Source organism: Scyliorhinus torazame, chromosome 18 (assembly GCF_047496885.1).
Source record: "Scyliorhinus torazame isolate Kashiwa2021f chromosome 18, sScyTor2.1, whole genome shotgun sequence".
Taxonomy (NCBI): domain Eukaryota; kingdom Metazoa; phylum Chordata; class Chondrichthyes; order Carcharhiniformes; family Scyliorhinidae; genus Scyliorhinus; species Scyliorhinus torazame.
In genome coordinates, this window is record NC_092724.1 from 150,753,134 (window position 1) to 150,773,029 (window position 19,896).

Here is a 19,896-nt window from a genome sequence, read left to right on the forward strand (position 1 = left end):
GGTTGGCAATTGTTGGCCAATAAACATCACCTGTTAAATGTTGTCCGTCTTGCTTTTAAGCCAGTTTTTAAAAAACGCCGGAGCCCTTAAATAAGACTGAAAAAATGGGGGGCACAGTGGTTAGCACTGCTGCGTCACGGCGCTGAGGTCCCAGGTTCGATCCCGGCCCCCGGGTCACTGTCCGTGTGGAGTTTGCACATTCTCCCCGTGTCTGCGTGGGTCTCACCCCCACAATCCAAAGATGTGCAGGGTAGGCGGATTGGACTCGCTAAATTGCCCCTTAATTGGGAAAAAATTAGGTACTCTTTAAAAAAAAAAAACCTGTTTTTAAATTAAGACTGACAAAATAATGACACGAAAGCTGGCAACAGTATAATTGATGGACTTGTATTTGAGGAAACTACTGGTTTTATTTTCTAGGCTGTGAAAGTCCACTCGCCACATAGAAAAAACATTTGGGGGCTGACCCAATTAACAGCAACAAGCACTGGGAAATGGTCCAAGGAATCCGGATGGGTGTCCGAGTCAATACAAAGCGGTTGATTTGGGAAGTCGCCTGATAAACTCGAGAGAAAACTTTCAGGTCTCCAGGCAACATTTTTACTCTGGCAAATATTTTAAAACCTTTTCTTAAAACGAGACGGCAATTATTTGTTACAATGACCTGATGGACAAAGAGAGGTAGCGGGATTCAAAAGTCTGTCCAAATAAGTAATTGTTTCTGTCACAGCTGATAAGAATCTGGGGAAAAATCCCACATCTCAGTGGCATATACATAATGTCAAGAAAGTGACCCAAACCAGAGGCGGATTTACAATGAAATGCACCGTGCCGAGGCACAGGGCACCAACAATGGGGAGGTCCCTCACCGGCTGAGTCTGTGGTCACCAGAGCCTGTTAATTCTGCATAGCAGGCAATGCATAGAATCATGGAATTTACAGTGCAGAAGGAGGCCACTCGGCCCATTGAGTCTACACCAGCCCTTGAAAAAGCACCCTACTTAAGCGCATGCCTCCACTCCATCCCCGTAACCCAGTAACCCCACCTAACCTAACCTTTTGGACACTAAGGGGCAATTTATGAAGGCCAATCCTGCACATCTTTGGACTGTGGGAGGAAGCCGGAGCACCCGGAGGAAACCCACGCAAACAGAGCGACATCAGACTCCGATTGGTTCAAGTCCCCTTGGAGCAGGAAAACAGACAGTCTGGGAATTGAGGCCCATGTGGGTGAGGAACGAGAGGCAACTAGAGGAGGGCGAGGGGCAGGGCAGAAGATCCGGTGTTTTACAATATTGCAAAAAAAGGCGCGACCTCCAGGTTTCTCGATACAGGACTGAGGGCCGGCAAGTCAGCAACAGCGAGGTGCAAGGCGAAAGACACGAGCCAAGGTGAACCAGTCGGTCAGCAGTGAGGGAGCAGGCGAGGGACGACTTGATCCCCAGGGCTGAGAGGGGGCAGGGCAGCCAGCGAGGCGAGGTGTCAGCGTGAGGTGAGCCAGTTAGGGTCAAGAGGGGCAAGGATAGAAATGAAGGTGAGGCCGGGACCCACAAAGTATAAATCCACCTCTGACACAAACATATATTTCCTCATTGAACACAGAATATCTTGAAGAAAAAGTAAATCATTTATCTCTAATAATATGTTAATACATTTACGCACCGCCTTTCTAATTACTGTGTCTGTACATGCCGGGCTGGAACCAAGTTAGCTGTAGTTAATAGTCTAAACTATATGGTCCTTATCTTCACAAAACTAGTTTCCCCTCCAACAAAGCTTGTAGAACAAGCAGTCACAAGCAAGATTTCCCCAGAACACCCTTTTCATTGGCACTCATGGAGATTAAACTGCATCAACCTTAAAGAAAATTCTATTGACCACTCACAATGACAAGAAAGCAGCTCACCAGAATCTTTTGAGGGTAATTAGGGATGGGCAATAAATGCTGGCCTTGCCAGCGACGCTCACTTAAGATAAGTTAACAATTTCACAATATTTCTTTCTTATCCCACCCTTAAAGTTACACAGTCAATGTGCAGAGTGGACAGGGCAAACCCTTAATCAATCTCATTGCTCCAAAAACCAATTCAAATTCATATTGAACCCCAAGTCATGGTCTCCACGCGAGAGAGACAAACAAGATCCAAGCTGACAAGATAAGGCATCGCACCTCACCTTGGGCTCGATCTGACCTTTGATCTTAGCCAAATGGCTGAGAAGTGATGTTAACTTATCAAAACGTAGGTATGTCTTGAAGTTGGAACAAAAATGTAGACCAGACTGATTTAAAATAAAAATGATTGACGTTTTCCACCCCCCCACCCTCTTTTGCACCTGTTAACTCCAGTTATGGATTGGATCACCAAAAGGATCCACCTGCGTCAGGGCTCTTATAATGTAATCTGGCGACTTTGAGCTGTTCAAATCCCATATCTGCTAATCAAACAGAGGACTTCATTCACAGTGCATAAGGTAAGAAGTGGGTTTGTAGATAAACAGCGGTTGATTTTGTTAATTCCCCCCCCCCCCCCCCCACCCAAGATCTGCCAAACCTTTTCTACCGCCACCCCGCCCAGTTTAGAGTCACAAACCTACGATATCCTTCAGAGTCACACTTACACACCTACTTCAGTATACCGAGAAAACAGCTGCACAAATGAGCTCCGACTTACCCAGCTGAAAATGGAGAAAAAGGAGAAGGCGATGGATGCCCGGGCAGTGTCTGCCCCTATGATTGGAGTGGTCTCTGTGGATACCCACTGGTTGGTGAGGAAACAAAAGCCAACAAACCACAAGAACGTCCAGAAACCTAGAAGAACAAAAAAACAGTTAAACTGTTGCAAGCAATTACTCAAAAACTAGTGCGTTAGGAAAACAAAGACAGTTTTAAAAAATATATATATTTTATTCAAGGTTTTTTTGGCCAAACATAACAGTACGTAGTTTTTCTTTTAAACAATAACGCAATATAAATAACAGTGGCCAGTTTTAAACAAATAAATAAATAATATATAAACAGAAACAAAAACAAAACTAAATGGCAACTGCCTTATCAAAAATAGTTACTCTCCAACGATACAATCCAACAATCCAATATACATTACTTATAACAAATGTCTATACATATACAATGACATCCCTGAGCCCCCGCCCGGATCCTCCCCTCCCCCGCACCCCTCCCTCGCCCCCCACCCCCTCCCTCGCCCCCCACCTGCCCCCTCCCACTCCCCTGCCCCCCCTCCCACTCCCCTGCCCTCCCACTCCCCTGCCCCCCCTCCCACTCCCCTGCCCCCCCCTCCCCCCTCCCACTCCCCTTGCCCCCCCTCCCACTCCCCTGCCCCCACTCCCCTGCCCCCCCACTCCCCTTGCCCCCCCTCCCACTCCCCTTGCCCTCCCACTCCACTTGCCCCCCCCCCACTCCCCTGCCCCCCTCCCACTCCCCTGCCCCCCCCTCCCACTCCCCTGCCCCCCCCTCCCACTCCCCTGCCCCCCCCTCCCACTCCCCTGCCCCCCCTCCCACTCCCCTGCCCCCCCCTCCCACTCCCCTGCCCCCCCTCCCACTCCCCTGCCCCCCCTCCCACTCCCCTGCCCCCCCCTCCCACTCCCCTGCCCCCCCTCCCACTCCCCTGCCCCCCCTCCCACTCCCCTGCCCCCCCTCCCACTCCCCTGCCCCCCCCTCCCACTCCCCTGCCCCCCCCTCCCACTCCCCTGCCCCCCCCTCCCACTCCCCTGCCCCCCCCCTCCCACTCCCCTGCCCCCCCCCTCCCACTCCCCTGCCCCCCCCTCCCACTCCCCTGCCCCCCCCCTCCCACTCCCCTGCCCCCCCTCCCACTCCCCTGCCCCCCCTCCCACTCCCCTGCCCCCCCCTCCCACTCCCCTGCCCCCCCCTCCCACTCCCCTGCCCCCCCCTCCCACTCCCCTGCCCCCCCCCACGCCCCTGCCCCTGCCCCTCCCACTCCCCTGCCCCCCCCTCCCACTCCCCTGCCCCTGCCCCCCCCACTCCCCTGCCCCCCCCCACTCCCCTGCCCCTCCCACGCCCCCCTCCCCTCCCCCCTCTGGGTTGCTGCTGTTGTCTTCTTTCTTTTCCATTCCCTCGTGAGGTAGTCGACGAACGGTTGCTACCGCCTGGTGAACCCTTGAGCCGAACCCCTTAATACGAACTTGATCCGTTATACTTTATAAACCCTGCCATGTCGTTTATTCCAGGTTCTCCACGCCCGGGGGTTTGGCTTCCTTCCACATAAGCAATATCCTGCGCCGGGCTACTAGGGACGCAAAGGTCAAAACATCAGCCTCTCTCGCCTCCTGCACTCCCCGGCACTTCTGCAACCCCGAATATAGCCAACCCCCCAGCCTGGCTCGACCTGGACCCCCACCACCTTCGGAAAGCACCTTCGCCACCCCCCACCCAGAACCCCTGTAGTGCCGGACATGACCAGAACATGTGGGTGTGATTCGCTGGGCTTCTCGAGCATCTCCCACACCTATCCTCTACCCCCGAAAAATTTACTGAGCCATGCTCCAGTCATATGCGCCCTGTGTAGAACCTTGAATTGGTATCAGGCTTAGCCTGGCACACGAGGACGACGAGTTTACCCTACGTAGGGCATCAGCCCATAGCCCCTCCTCAATCTCCTCCCCCAGCTCTTCTTCCCATTTCCCCTTCAGCTCATCTACCATGATCTCCCCCTCATCCCTCATTTCCCTGTATATGTCCCGACACCTACCATCCCCCACCCATGTCTCTGAGATCACTCTATCCTGAACCTCCTGCGTCGGGAGCTGCGGGAATTCCCCTCACCTGTTGCCTCGCAAAAGCCCTCAGTTGCATATACCGGAATGCATTCCCTTGGGGCAACCCATATTTTTCCGTCAGCGCTCCCAGACTCGCAAACGTCCCATCTACGAACAAATCTCTCAATTGTACTACCCCAGCTCTTTGCCAAGCTCCAAATCGCCCATCCATTCTCCCCGGAACAAACCTATGGTTATTTCTTATCGGGGGACCACACCGAGGCTCCCGTCCTTTCCCTATGCCGTCTCCACTGCCCCCAAATTTTTAATGTTGCCACCACCACCGGGCTTGTGGTGTATTTCTTCGGTGAGAACGGCAATGGTGCCGTCACCATTGTTTGTAGGCTGGTCCCCTTGCAGGACGCCCTCTCCAATCTCTTCCACGCCGCTCCCTCCCCTTCTCCCATCCACTTACACACCATTGAAATATTGGCGGCCCAGTAATACTCGTTTCGGCTCGGTAGTGCCAGCCAACCCTATCCCTACTACGCTGCAAGAACCCCCTCCTCACTCTCGGGGTCTTCCCGGCCCACACAAAACTCATAATACTTTTCTCAATTCTCTTAAAAAAAGCCTTCGTGACCATCACCGGGAGGCACTGAAACACAGAGGAATCTCGGGAGAACCACCATTTTAACCGCCTGCACCCTACCTGCCAGTGACAGGGACACCATGTCCCATCTCTTGAAGTCCTCCTCCATCTGTTCCACCAATCGTGTTAAATTAAGCCTGTGTAAGGTACCCCAATTCTTGGCTATCTGAATCCCCAAGTACCGGAAGTGTCTTGTTACCTTCCTCAGCAGTAAATCCTCTATTCCCCTGCTCTGCTCCCCAGGATGCACCACAAACAACTCACTTTTCCCCCATGTTCAATTTATACCCCGAAAAATCCCCAAACTCCCCAAGTATCCGCATTATCTGTGGCATCCCCTCCACCGGGTCCGCCACATACAGCAACAAATCATCCGCGTACAAAGATACCCGGTGTTCTTCTCCTCCCCTAAGCACTCCCCTCCACTTCCTGGAACCCCTCAGTGCTATGGCCAGGGGCTCAATCGCCAGTGCAAACAATAACGGAGACAGGGGACACCCCTGCCTCGTCCCTCCATAAAGCCAGAAATAATCAGACCCCCGTCCATTCGTAACCACACTCGCCATCGGTGCCCTATACAGCAACTGTACCCATCTGATATACCCATCTCCAAAGCCAAATCTCCTCAGCACCTCCCACAGATAATCCCACTCCACTCTATCAAATGCTTCCTCAGCATCCATCGCCACCACTATCTCCGCTTCCCCCTCTGGCGGGGGCATCATCATTACCCCTAGCAACCTCCGTATGTTCGTGTTCCGCTGTCTCCCCTTCACAAACCCAGTTTGGTCCTCATGAACCACCCCCGGGACACAGTCCTCTATCCTCGTCGCCATTACCTTGGCCAGAATCTTAGCATCCACGTTTAAAAGGGAAATGAGCCTATAGGACCCGCATTGCAGCGGGTCTTTTTCCTTCTTTAGGAGGAGCGATATCGTTGCCTCTGACATAGTCGGGGGCAGCTGCCCCCTTTCCCTAGCCTCATTAAAGGTTCTCGTCAGAAGCGGGGCCAGCAAGTCCATATACTTCCTAAAAAATTCCACCAGGAATCCATCTGGTCCCGGGGCCTTCCCCGCCTGCATGTTCCCAATCCCTTTCACTACCTCCTCCATCTCAATCTGTGCTCCCAGTCCCGCCCTCTACTGCTTCTCCACCTTAGGGAATTCCAGCTGATCCAGAAAGCACATCATTCTCTCCTTCCCTTCCGGGGGCTGAGCTTTATATAATCTTTCGTAAAATGCCTTGAACACTCCATTCACTCTCTCCGCTCCCCGCTCCATCTCTCCCTCCTCATCTCTCATCCCCCCTATCTCCCTCGCTGCTCCCCTCTTCCTCAGTTGGTGGGCCAGCAACCGGCTCGCCTTCTCCCCATATTCGTATTGTACACCCTGTGCCTTCCTCCATTGTGTCTCTGCATTACCCGTAGTCAACAAGTCAAATTCTACATGTAGCCTTTGCCTTTCCCTGTACAGTCCCTCCTCCGGTGCCTCCACATATTGTCTGTCCACCCTCAAAAGTTCTTTCAACAACCGCTCCCTTTCCCTACCCTCCTGCTTTCCTTTATGTGCCCTGATAGATATCAGCTCCCCTCTAACCACTGCCTTCAACGCCTCCCAGACCACTCCCACCTGAACCTCCCCATTGTCATTAAGCTCCAAGTACCTTTCAATGCACCCACTCACCCTTAAACATACCCCCTCATCTGCCAATAATCCCATGTCCATTCTCCAGGATGGGTGCTGTTCTTTTTCCTCCCCTATCTCCAGGTCCACCCAATGTGGAGCGTGGTCCGAGATAGCTATAGCCGTGTACTCCGTCCCTGTCACCTTCGGGATCAGTGCCCTTCCCAAAACAAAAAAGTCTATCCGTGAATATACTTTATGGACATAGGAGAAAAACGAAAACTCCTTACTCCTAGGCCTGCTAAATCTCCAGGGGTCTACTCCTCCTATCTGCTCCATAAAGTCCTTGAGCACCCTAGCTGCAGCCGGCCTCCTCCCGGTCCTGGACCTCGATCTGTCCAGCCCTGGGTCCAGCACCGTATTGAAGTCTCCACCCATTACCAACTTTCCCGCCTCTAGGTCCTGGATACGTCCCAACATACGCCTCATAAAATTGGCATCATCCCAGTTCAGGGCATATACGTTCACTAGAACCACCGCCTCCCCTTGCAATCTGCCACTCACCATCACATATCTACCCCCACTATCCGCCACTATGGTCTTTGCCTCAAACAGTACCCGCTTCCCCACTAATATAGCCACCCCCCTGTTCTTTGCGTCTAACCCCGAATGAAACACCTGCCCCACCCATCCTTTGCGTAGTCTGACCTGGTCTATCAGTTTCAAATGCGTCTCCTGCAACATAACCACATCTGCCTTTAGTTTCTTTAGGTGTGCGAGTACCTGTGCCCTCTTAATCGGCCCGTTCAGCCCTCTCACATTCCACATGATCAGCCGGGTTGGGGGGCTCTTTTACCCCCCCCCCACCCCCCTTGTCGACTAGCCATCCCCTTTTTTAATCCAGCTCCTCGCCCGGTTCCCGCGTAGCCGTATCTCCCCCCGACGGCGCCCTCCCGCCTCGACCACCCCACCCCGTACCAGCTCCCCCTTCTCCCCAGCAGCAGCAACCCAGTTAACCCCCCCCCCCCCGCTAGATCCTTTTCTAACGTAATTGCACCCCCCCCCCCCCCATGTTGCTCCCAGAAGTCAGCAAACCCTGGCTGACCTCGGCTTCCCCCCGTGACCTCGGCCCCCACTGTGCGAGGCCCCCTCCTTCCTGCTTCCCTGTTCCCGCCATGATTACCATAGCGCGGGAACAAAGCCCGCGTTTCCAACTTGGCCCCACCCCTAATGGCCGGCGCCCACAATTCCTCATCCTCCCTCCCCCCCCCCTCCCCCACGACATGGGGAAGAGAGAAAAGTTACAGGGTCACAAGATTAACAACTTGAGAGATCATCCCTTCCCCCCCTATACCCCACGTAATCACTCCACCACTTTGTCCCAAACGTTCTTTTTCTGGCCCGCCTATTCCAGCTTCTCCACAATAAATGTCCACGCCTCTTCTGCCGTCTCAAAGTAGTGGTGCTTCCCTTGGTGTGTGACCCACAGTCTTGCCGGCTGCAACATTCCAAATTTGACCTTCCTTTTGTGAAGCACCGCCTTGGCCCGATTAAAACTTGCCCTCCTTCTCGCCACCTCCGCACTCCAATCTTGATATACGCGGATCACTGCGTTCTCCCACCTGCTGCTCCAAGTTTTCTACGCTCATCTGAGGACCATCTCTCTGTCATTATATTGGAGAAATCTCACCACTATGGCTCGAGGAATTTCTCCAGCCCTCGGTCTTCGCGTCATAACTCTATAAGCTCCCTCCACCTCCAACGGGCCCGTCGGGGCCTCCAATCCCATTAACGAGTGAAGCATCGTGCTCACATATGCCCCGACGTCCGCCCCTTCTGCACCTTCGGGAAGACCAAGAATCCTTAAATTCTTCCTCCTCGCATTATTCTCCAGCACCTCCAGCCTTTCCACACACCTTTTGTGTTGTGCCTCGTGCATCTCTGTCTTCACCACCAGGCCCTGTATTTCGTCCTCATTTTCAGCGGCCTTTGCCTTCACGACCCGAAGCTCCTGCTCCTGGGTCTTTTGCTCCTCCTTTAGCCCTTCAATCGCCTGTAATATCGGGGCCAGCAGCTCCTTCTTCATCTCCTTTTTAAGTTCTTCCACACAGCACCGCAGGAACTCTTGTTGGTCAGGGCCCCATATTAAACTGCCACCTTCCGACGCCATCTTGCTTTGAGCTTGCCTTCCTAGCCGCTGCTCTAGAGGATCCTCCGCAATCCGGCCACTTTCCTCTCCTTTTTCCATCCGTGTCCAGGGGGGATTCCCTTCTGGATTACCGCACAGTGTTTTTAGCCGTTAAAATTGCCGTTGGGGCTCCTATTAAGAGCCCAAAAGTCCGTTCCACCGGGAGCTGCCGAAACGTGCGACTTAGCTGGTCATCGCCGCACCCGGAAGTCAAAACAAAGACAGTTTTAAGGGATTTATATTTGTATTGGTAAACATTAGAAATAAAGCATAGTTTGAAGTGGGATTAATTTAATGTTTCTGTGCCTGGAAGAGTAAAACCTATAGTTAGATTCATGCTGGACAAAGGTATTTGTACGAGTGGGGGTTGGTTAAGTTCCAACATTGTTTCTATTGTGCTTAGAGAGGCTTATGTAAAGAAGAATTTTTAAAAGGCATAAGTATGTGAGTGTTGCTGAGCAACTAGGCCTTGTTAGGTAGAAAAAGGTTTTAGTTTAGCTAATTTGATTGCAGTTGCAAATAGGTTGAGAGAGAGAGAGAGAAGGCAGCTCTCAGGTCTGCTAGAAGCAGTTGTTTTTTTAAATATAAATTTAGAGTACACAATAATTTTTTTTCCCTCAAATAAGGGTAATTTAGCATGGCCAATCCGCCTAACCTGCACATCTTTGGGTTGTGGGGGTGAAAACGCAGACACAGGGAGAATCATAGAATTTACAGTGCAGAAGGAGGCCATTCGGCCTATCGAGTCTGCACTGACCCTTGGGATGTGCACCCTACCCAAGCCCACACCTCCACACCATCCCCAAACCCAGTAATCCCACCGTATCCTTTTTTGGACACTAAAGGCAATTTAGCATGGCCAACCCACCAAACCTGCACATCTTTGGGCTGTGGGAGGAAACCGGAGCACCCGGAGGAAACCCACGCAGACACAGGGAGGACGTGCAAACTCCGCACAGACAGTGACCCAAGTGGGAATCGAACATGGAACCCTGTCACTGTGAAGCAACAGTGCTAACCACTGTGCTACCATGCAGCCACAGAATGTGCAAACTCCACATGGCCAGTGACCCACAGCCAGGATTCGAACCTGGGTCCTCAGCGCCGTAGTCCCAGTGCTAACCACTGCGCCATGTGCCACCCCTAGGGAAAACCTCTCGCAGCTTTGCTAGAAGAAAAGCCATACATGGAGTAATGGTTATGGGGTAAGAAAACAAGTGTGACTTCCGGTTGTGGCTATGCGGAGCTAAGTCGCACGTTCAGCAGCTCCCGCAAAAAAAATGACTTTTGGGCTCTTTTCAGGGCTCCCAATGGCATTTTTTCAACGTTTCCCGCTGTGGGAAGGAGAGTACAATAGTTCCCCAACAGTATATGGCTTTTACCAGGAGCGCGGCGACTAGAAAAGTGGTGGTGGACCCGAAGAAGGTGCGAGGGAAGAAGAACAAAATGGCGGCGGGCGGGGACCAGGCAGCGTAGATGCAGTGGGCGCAGGAGCAACAGGTGGTTATCCAGCGCTGCTTTAGGGAGATTAAAGCGGACCTGCTTGAGCCGATGAAGGCTTCTATTGATAAGCTGCTGGAGCTATTGATAAGCTGCTGGAGACCCAGACGGCCCAGGGGGTGGCGATCCGCGAGGTCCGACAAAAGATCTCCGACAATGAGGACGAGATCTTAGGACTGGCGGTAAAGGTGGAGGCGCAGGTACCCTCTGTGGGTACTACTGGGCCGCCAATGCGACGATGGTGCGTAAGTGGGTGATGGAGGGGAGGGGGCTGCATGGAAGAGGCTGGAGACGGCGTCCTGTGTGGGTACGAGTCTGGGGGCGCTGGCAATGGCGCCGCTGCCGCTCCCTCCAAGGAGGTATACCACGAGCCCGGTAGTAGCGGCTGCCCTCAAATTCTCATGGCAGTGGAGGCGGCACAGGGGGGAAGTTGGGGCCTCGGTGTGGACCCCAATACGGGGGAACCACCGGTTCGTCCCAGGGAGGACGGATGGAGGGTTTTCAGGGTGGCATAAGGTAGGGATACGAAGGTTGGGAGACCTGTTTGTGGACGGGAAGTTCGCGAGCTTGGGTGAGCTGGAGGAGAAGTACGGGCACCCCCGGGGAACACCTTCAGGTACTTACAGGCAAGGGCGTTTGCCAGACGGCAGGTGGTGGAATTCCCACGCCTGCTGCCACGCACAGTACAGACAGGGTGCTCTCGGGGGGGTGGGTGGGAGTGGGGAAGATCTCGGAAACTTACCAGGTGATGCAGGAGGCGGCGGCCTCGGTGATGGAGGTGAAAGATAAGTGGCAGGAGGAGTCGGGAGAGGAGATCGAGGAAGGGACGTGGGCAGATGCCCTAGGGAGCGTGAACTCTTCACCTTCGTGCGCGAGGCTCAGCCTCATACAGTTTAAGGTGCTGCACAGGGCACACATGACCGGGACAAGGATGAGCCGGTTTTTTTGGGGTGAGGACAGGTGTGTTAGGTGCTTGGGGAGCCCAGCAAACCACACCCATATGTTCTGGGCATGCCCAGCACTGGAGGAATTTTGGAAGGGCGTAGCGAGGGCGATAGGATCCAGGGTCAAACCCGGCTAGGGGCTCGCAATATTTGGGGTGGCAGAGGAGCCGGGAGTGCAGGAGGCGGAAGAGTATTCTGTCCTTTGCGTCCCTGGTAGCCAGGCGGAGGATTCTTCTTCAGTGGAAGGACGCGAGGCCCCCAAGCGTGGAATCCTGGATCAACGATATGGCGGGGTTTATTAAGTTGGAGAGGGTGAAATTCGCCTTGAGAGGGTCGGTACAAGGGTTCTTCAGGCGGTGGCAACCGTTCTTAAACTTCCTGGCAGAACGGTAGACATTGGTCAATGGCAGCAGCAACTCGGGGGGGCTTTATTTATGTTTATTCACACTGGGGGATCTGAGGGGGTGTATATATTTGCTATGTTGGCTCTGTGTTAAGTTGGGGTGTTAATTTATTACTTTTGTACAGGGGGAGGGGTATATGGAGGGTTGTTTTTTGACTGTGTTCTGTACTTAACCCTGTTGGGTTCCTTTTTCATTTTGTTATTGATACTCTGTGAAAACCTTAATAAAAAATTTAAAAAAAACAAAACATGTGCAGCTAGTTAAAGAAACTAGAGGAATGAAGGGAAGTATTATTATTATTAAAGAAACTAGAGAGATCAAGAGAAATTTTTGATGTTGTCTGAGGGTAAGGTGCTGGGACAGAGTAAAGTTCAGTAAAGACACCGAGCCAAGAAGGCAGAGATGCCAAAAAGATATCTGAAGTGATATTCAGGTTTTGAGATTCTACTACAGCTTTTGCAATGGAAGTTGAAATAACTATGGAAATCTGTGGCTGGACCTCAGAGTTTGTGTAAAAGCAGTTAAGACAATGGAAGCCTAAAAAAGGGGTGGTGTAAAATCTTGGACTGGATTCACTGTTAAAAGTGGAGCAGAAGCTTTGTTTTAAAGTGTCATTTGGAAAACCTGGTCAGGATTTTGAAATGCAAACCACTGAGGGAAAGCATGGTTATTATGAGTGCGTTTTGGGGAGTGAGTTTGGAAACTCTCACCTGACATTGATCTGGGCAGGTGGGGGGGGGTTGGGGAGATTCAGAGAGGGTGTGTATTTGCCCAGTCATCTTGCGTGTTTAAAACAGACTGTGTTAATGAGACCATTGTATCTTAAGATGTACTTTGTAATCAATATTAATCCTAAAATCGGAAGTGTGATTGCTAAGCTAACGAGGAAGTAAAGGAGCATTGTATTATAATCCAATTTTTTCATAATTAATAAATGTTTTTTTCTTGTTGTTAAAACTCCCTTGAGAGCAAGAGCATCCTTCCTCAAATAAGGAGACCAAAACTGCACACAATATTCCAAATGTGGCCTCACCAAGGCCCTGTATAATTGCAGCAAGACATCCCTGATTCTGTACTCAAACCCTTTTGCTATGAAGGCCAACATAACCATTTGCCTTTTTTACCACCCGATGTATCTGCATGTTTACTTTAAGTGTGTGCGAGCACACCCAGGTCTTGTTGCACATTCCCCTCTCCTAATTTATGGCCATTTGGATAATAATCTGCCTTCCTGTTTTTGCTACCAAAGTGGATAACCTCACATTTCTCCAAATTATACGGCATCTGCCATTCATTTGCCAACTCACTCAACCTGTCCAAATCACACTGACGGATCTCTGCATCCTCCTCACAGCTCACCCTCCCCACAACTTGGTCATTTGCAACATGATGTATTTGTTTCCTTTGCGCCGTTTTGCAGGATACACAAGTACAAATGATAATCACAGACGATTAACTGATAACCAACCTTATTGCTTCCTCTAGCTAATACTCAAAACCCTATGCTGCCTGGGCAATTTGCAAAGATCAAGGGTCAAACCTGCCTGTCTGATCACAAGGCAATGAATTTATTATTCAGGAAGCGCCAATGTTTGGAAGTAATTTGGGTAGTTTTAGGAGGGATGTTGGCAAGCAGGCCATGAAAAATTGCCCACTTAAAATGTATCAACTATTTACCACCTCCCTGCAGAAGCCCAAACCCAAATCCTGGGGCTTGGATTTTGTTTCAGTCACAAACCTCTTCCCAGTCTTGAGCACTGGGAGAGATCCAGCTCGCATTAAGATATTTGTACGTGGGAGACAGGCGGATGGGTTCTGGGAATGTGGGGCAACAAGACCAAAACTGTGCCACAATAACCAAAGTCAAATGATATTAAAAAACAATGGCAAAAGCAATAGAAAAAAATACATTTCAGCATCTGATGCATTGTATATTGTTATATCTTTGTGTTAAGAACATCAAAAAAAAATCATGGGTGCAGGGGAATATTTACAAAGACATTTGATGCAGAGGTCAGAATCAGACATATCCAGCATCATTTTTTTAAAATTTAGAGTACACAATTTTTTTTTTTCCCAATTAAGGGGCAATTTAGCGTGGCCAATCCACCTACCCAGCACATCTTTGGGTTGTGGGGGCGAGACCCACGCAAACACGGGGAGAATGTGCAAACTCCACACGGACAGTGACCCAGAGCCAGGATCGAACCTGGGACCTCAGCGCCGTGAGACAGCAGTGCTAACCCACTGCGCCACCGTGCCGCCCCCATATCCAGCATCATGGCTGTAGGCATTGGTCAATGGAGAAAAGATGGTGGGATAAACTGCCCCAGCAGTGTCACACTAATTACACATTCAGCAAAAAAAATTAAATCCCACCATCGGGGAGGTGAAGAATAAACCATTCTTCGTGCAGATAACTGAGAAAAAAAGAGAATAGACAAGTAAAATATTTCAATTATATATGGAATATTGCACCTCGAGCAGCAAAAAATATATAAAAGTTAGGCTGCAAATTAACACCACTCTGAGGATTCGAGATGCACATTTCATGTGCCTGCCTCCACTTCCCTTGCCAATAGGTTTCCTCTCTTCTCCTGAAGACCATACCTAACCCTGCAGCACATACCCACAGGAACCAGCTACCTTAGCCAAGTAGCCACACATCATGGGCAGAACTAGACACAAGAGCTAATGGAGGGAGGGGGAAAAGAGAAAAAGAATGGAATCCAGTGCTCAGTATAGTCCTCTTCAGTCCTTCTCCAAGGACAGAGCCAGGCGTTGTGTAGCAGCACTCTGACCAATATCAGTAACCAGAGAAGAGACATAAAGGTTAAGAACTGGGTGTTTATTAAATAGCTGTAGTGGATGTACCTTTAAGAAATGGGTGTTTATCGAATAGCTGCAGTGATGTCAGAGTGTGGGTGGAGTTGGGCTGTCTGTCTTTCACTTTCGTTTGTGAGCAGGCAGCTACTGGGTGTGTTTAGTTTCGTTTTGAGAGCTAGATAGCTGCAGGAAAAGTAAGCAGCTGTATAAGGATCTCTCTGCAATCTAAAGACCGTCTCCAGATCATTTGGGTGATTTCAAAGTGATAACTGCTCTCAGTAGAGAATTTAAACCTGATCTGCATTAAAAAGGGTCTTTTGTCTTATGGATGTTGCAAGGAAAGACTAAGGGTTACTTATAGAATATTGTATCTGTGGGGATGATTGGTGTTGATAGTTGTTAAGATGTTTACTGTGGGTTTATAAAGTGTTAACTGGTTTCATAAATAAACATTGTTTTAATTTAAAAGTACTTTAACTCTCTGATGCACCACACCTGTAAAGTAGGCCCGTGTGCTCCCCATAACCACAATCTATTAAAGGTTGTGGGTCAGGTGAACTCCATGATACACTTTGGGGTTGTCCAAACCCTGGCCCATAACCATGTTAGTTTTCCATGTTAGTTACAAGCAAACCATACACCTCACAAACCAACTGTAATTCATCTGGGACAGTTGGGTTCCAGGGTTATGCTCATAAGCAGCTCATAAAAAGTTATCCAAGTCCTGATTAAACTTTGATAAACAAATGATAATGTCCTATTACTAATCCTTCAGCGTGGGACAATAGGAGGCAGTCCTGGGTACGAACATTGTGAAGTCTGGCCTGGTCTCGGGAACAGTGTTACTGAAAGGTTTCCCTATTGGTCACAGCCCACATTTGATTGCAGTAAGTATACCTGAAATTCCAAGGTCAGCCATTACGATGTGCTTGCGCTGGTTAACATTGCTGATCTGAGGAAAATAGACATCAAGAGCGAAGAAGACTATGCAGATGAGGAACGCAATCACCCCAATTCCCACACCATAGTGACAGGCATCCACATTTTGATTGAAGATGCATCGCAGTTCTGAAGTATGAAGCGAATTCATATAACCCTCACTGGTGATGCAGCCAAACACAATTAATGAGAAGATCTGGAAAAAATTAAACAATAAATAACAAGACCAAAGTATTACGCACAAGGTAGAAAAGCTCACATTGCTATAGGTCACCCATGATCTCGGGATGTCCGAAGGATTTCACAGCACAGGACCCACACTATGGATGAAAAATGGTGGCAACATCTCCAATCAGAATGTCACATTGATAAACGGACATGGCTCAAAATAAATCCCTGTGACACACACTGTTTTAGGGGTTCTTCACCAACAATGCATTTCCACAGTAACCATCTAATCCCAATTCACCCGAATCAGTTCCCCAGTTCCGAAAGTCTTTAACACTGTGGTCCTGCACTCTCCCATCCTCATTATGGTCTGTACAGCTCCCTCAGATACAGTTCTGACAAATGATGGTTGACTTTAATCAGATGGTCAATACACAGATTTAAGAATTAAAATGTTCATATTATGCACGTTTTAGTCAGTAAATCTATTTCAATTAAAACAACAGTAACGTGCCTTTAACAAAATCACAAATATAAAATAGAGCCATTTCTGGGTAAAGTGTGGCTCATGTTTAACATCCCATCTTTTCTTATAGAATCATAGAACTCTGACAATGCAGAAGGAGGCCATTCTGCCCATTGAGTCTGCACTGACCTGCCTACCTCGGCCCATGCCCCCAAGCTATCTCCGTAACCCCATCTAGGTTTTTGGACACTAAGGGGCAATTTATCACGGCCAATCCACCCAACCTGCGCATCTTTGGACTGAGGGGAATCCGGAGCACCCGGAGGAAACCCACGCAGACAGGGGGAGAACGTGCAAACTCCACAGTCATCCAATGCCGGAATTGAACCCGGGTCGCTGGCGCTGTGAGGCAACAGTGTTAACCACTGTGCCACCCCTCCAAATGACTTCAGAACAAGAGGAGGCCATTCAACCCGTCATGCGTGCGCCGCCATTCGATAAGATAATGGCTGATCTTAATTCCACTTTACTGTCTGCTGCCTGCCCCCCCCCCCCCCCCCCAACCACCCAGACTCCTTTGTCGATCGAAAATGTGTCCAACTGTGCCTTGAATGAATTTGATGACACAGCCTTCGCTGTTCTCTGGGGAAGCGAACCTTTGGGAAAGAGAATTCCACAGACTAAAAACCCATTGAGAGAAAAGATTTACCCTCATCTCCACCTTAATCAACAGACCACTTATTCTTAAACCGTGTCCCCGGGTCTCTAGTCTCGTCCACAAGTGGCAACATCCTCCCCTAGCAAATCCCCTCAGGATCTTGTGTGAATAAGATCCTCTCCCATTCTTCTAAATTAAAATATAGGCCCAACCTCTCCACATAAAAAAGTCCCTCAACCTAGGAACGGGTCGAGTCAATCTTCTCTGAACTGCTAACACAGTCATATATTTTTGAAATAAAGAGACCAAAAAACTATACACAGTTGCTTTTGCTCATGATTTTCACACAGCACCATCACCTATAAAAGCACTAGTAGCAGGAATGGAAGTGACATCAAGGTACCAGCTCTGCCTTGCTGCTCTCCATGTTTGGAAAGACAATCTGCAGTATTACCCATCTCCATGCCGGCGGAATGGTCACTACCAGACTGCTAGAACTATGGGCCCTATCCCACCAATGAGATTCATCTTATTGAAAAAACAGAAGGGAGAAGAAAGGGAAAATACTTGGGACAAAGTAACAACTGTTATACACCTCTAAAAGGAACTCACTTGATAATATACAACATTCATTCAGGAAAATATTCTTTTCAAACCTGCAAAACGGATAGCTCCAAAAGCAGTTATAATTACATGAAATACTCTGACTAATTAACTGGACAGCTTGAAACAGCTCAAGAGTCTGAACTGGGACATCATTTACTAAATGAGACCATGCTAATTGGCAAGTTACGTAAAGATTGGGCTCCAATTCTTTTAGAATCTTTTAAAAAACATTTTTTCCCCAATGAAGAGGCAATGCGGCATGGTCAATTCACCTACTCTGCGCATCTTTTTGGGTTGTGGGGGTGAGACCCACGCAGACAGAGGGAGAATGTGCAAACTCCACACGGACAGTGACCCAGAGATGGGATTGAACCGAGGCAGCAGTGCTAACCATTGCGCTGCTGTGCCATTCCTACTTCCTTTAGAATCTACCAACATTACTGCATTACAATTCTAATTCTATTAGAGCTGACTGAAACTGGTGATAAAAGCCCCAAAATCCTCATGCAATAAGAGATCTGCATACTTCAATTTTGAGACAGTAATGTGCATTATTATTTGATGCATTATTTAACCTGACAGTTCAAACAGTGTCATTAAGCAAGGCTTCCTCCAGATCTATGATATGATCTGATGCTCGAAGATTACAGTCTATTATTCATCACTGAGCAGTGGTGAAGCGAATGGACCCTCGGCTGGGGGTCCATGATTGCAGCTCAATGTTTCAAGAAGACAGTGAGTCGATAGCAGTTTTTTTTGTTTCTTTGTGTGCAATATAATTTTACACTGACACAGTGAGCTGCCAACTCAGGTGTTAGATTAATCTCCGCAGCTTTCACCACATGCTCTCTTACCAGCGACTGCACTACCCAGTCAAACAGACTTTTTCTCCTATTTCTGAAATCACTAATATATATTTTTTAAACCTGTTAGCCAAGTTGGGGCATCACGGTAGCACAGTGGTTAGCAGTGTTGCCTCACAGCACCAAGGTCCCAGGTTCAATTCCCGGCTTGGGTCACTGTCTGTGTGGAGTCGGCACGTTCTCCCTGTGTCTGCGTGGGTTTCCTCCGGGTGTTCCGGTTTCCTCCCACAAGTCCCGAACGACGTGCTGTTAGGTAATTTAGACATTCTGAATTCTCCCTCGTGTACCTGAACACCGAAATGTGGCGACTAAGGGATTTTCACAGTAACTTCATTGCAGTGTTAATGTAAGCCTACTTGTGACAATGAAGTTTATTATTATTACATGCAATAGGACAGCCTCAACCAGGATCTTGGGTTTGTGTCACATTACATGTAACCCCCACCATACTGCCCATGTTTGCAGAATTCTCCTAACTGTCCTGGCTTGAGACAATTCACACCTCGATTACCTGCGATTATCCCGGACTCCACTCACACTGTTCCTGGAAAGACTCACATTCCAATCTGTAATTATTTTGCAATTGTGTCTCTCCTATATATGCTGTGACTGTGAACCTGCCTCCACTTCACCTGTTGAAGGAGCTGCGCTCCAAGTTTGTGATTTCAAACAAAGCTGTTGGACTTTAACCTGGTGTTGTGAGACTTCTTACTGTGCTCACCCCAGTCCAGCGCCGGCACCGCCACGTCATTATTTTTAAAATGAGCGCAAAGAAAATGAAAACAACAATATTTTTAATAGCCCATCGATTTTACTCCTGGATTGCTCAGAGCTGCATCCTGGGGATCAATCTCCAATTCCTGCAGATTCCAGGCCATGCTTGGGGATTGGCAACCCTACTGACACAAACCTCGATTTGAATTTGAACAACATACACTTCACATGATATCTCCTAGTATCTCTTTACACAGCACTGCCAGCACTTTCTTATTGACTGTTTATCGTGACATGCAGAAACACACATGATGCTTGCATTCCAATAACATTGAACACAGGCTATATATAATTTTTTGGATGCAAGGAAACGGAACCCTTGTCCCAATCTCCAGTAAGTCACCTTTACTGTAAAGAAGCCTACAGAACCATAATATTGGAGGGTCACGGCACAATAGGAAAGACACTGCAGGAAAAGACAACTGGAATGGTGTGTACAATTCTCTGTTTTGGTCCTCTTCCACATGCTGTTTGATATTCCAGTGTTATAAAATGAGGGAGATGCCGTTTTGAACAATAGCAGCTACTATGAATGGGGACTTCAGAGTGGGG

General features: G+C 49.1%; 1 protein-coding gene across 2 annotated transcripts in view; it reads right to left on the reverse strand.

The window, feature by feature from the left end:
• Positions 1 to 19,896, reverse strand: part of LOC140395616 (synaptogyrin-2-like) — a 35,867-nt gene that overhangs the window by 7,888 nt on the left and 8,083 nt on the right. For both annotated transcript variants that reach the window (XM_072483598.1, XM_072483597.1), the window contains exons 2-3: positions 15,768 to 16,005; positions 2,673 to 2,809 (exon numbers count right to left, since the gene is read on the reverse strand). In XM_072483598.1, the coding sequence (XP_072339699.1) occupies positions 2,673 to 2,809; positions 15,768 to 16,005 (375 nt within the window). The remainder of the gene's footprint in view (positions 1 to 2,672; positions 2,810 to 15,767; positions 16,006 to 19,896) is intronic.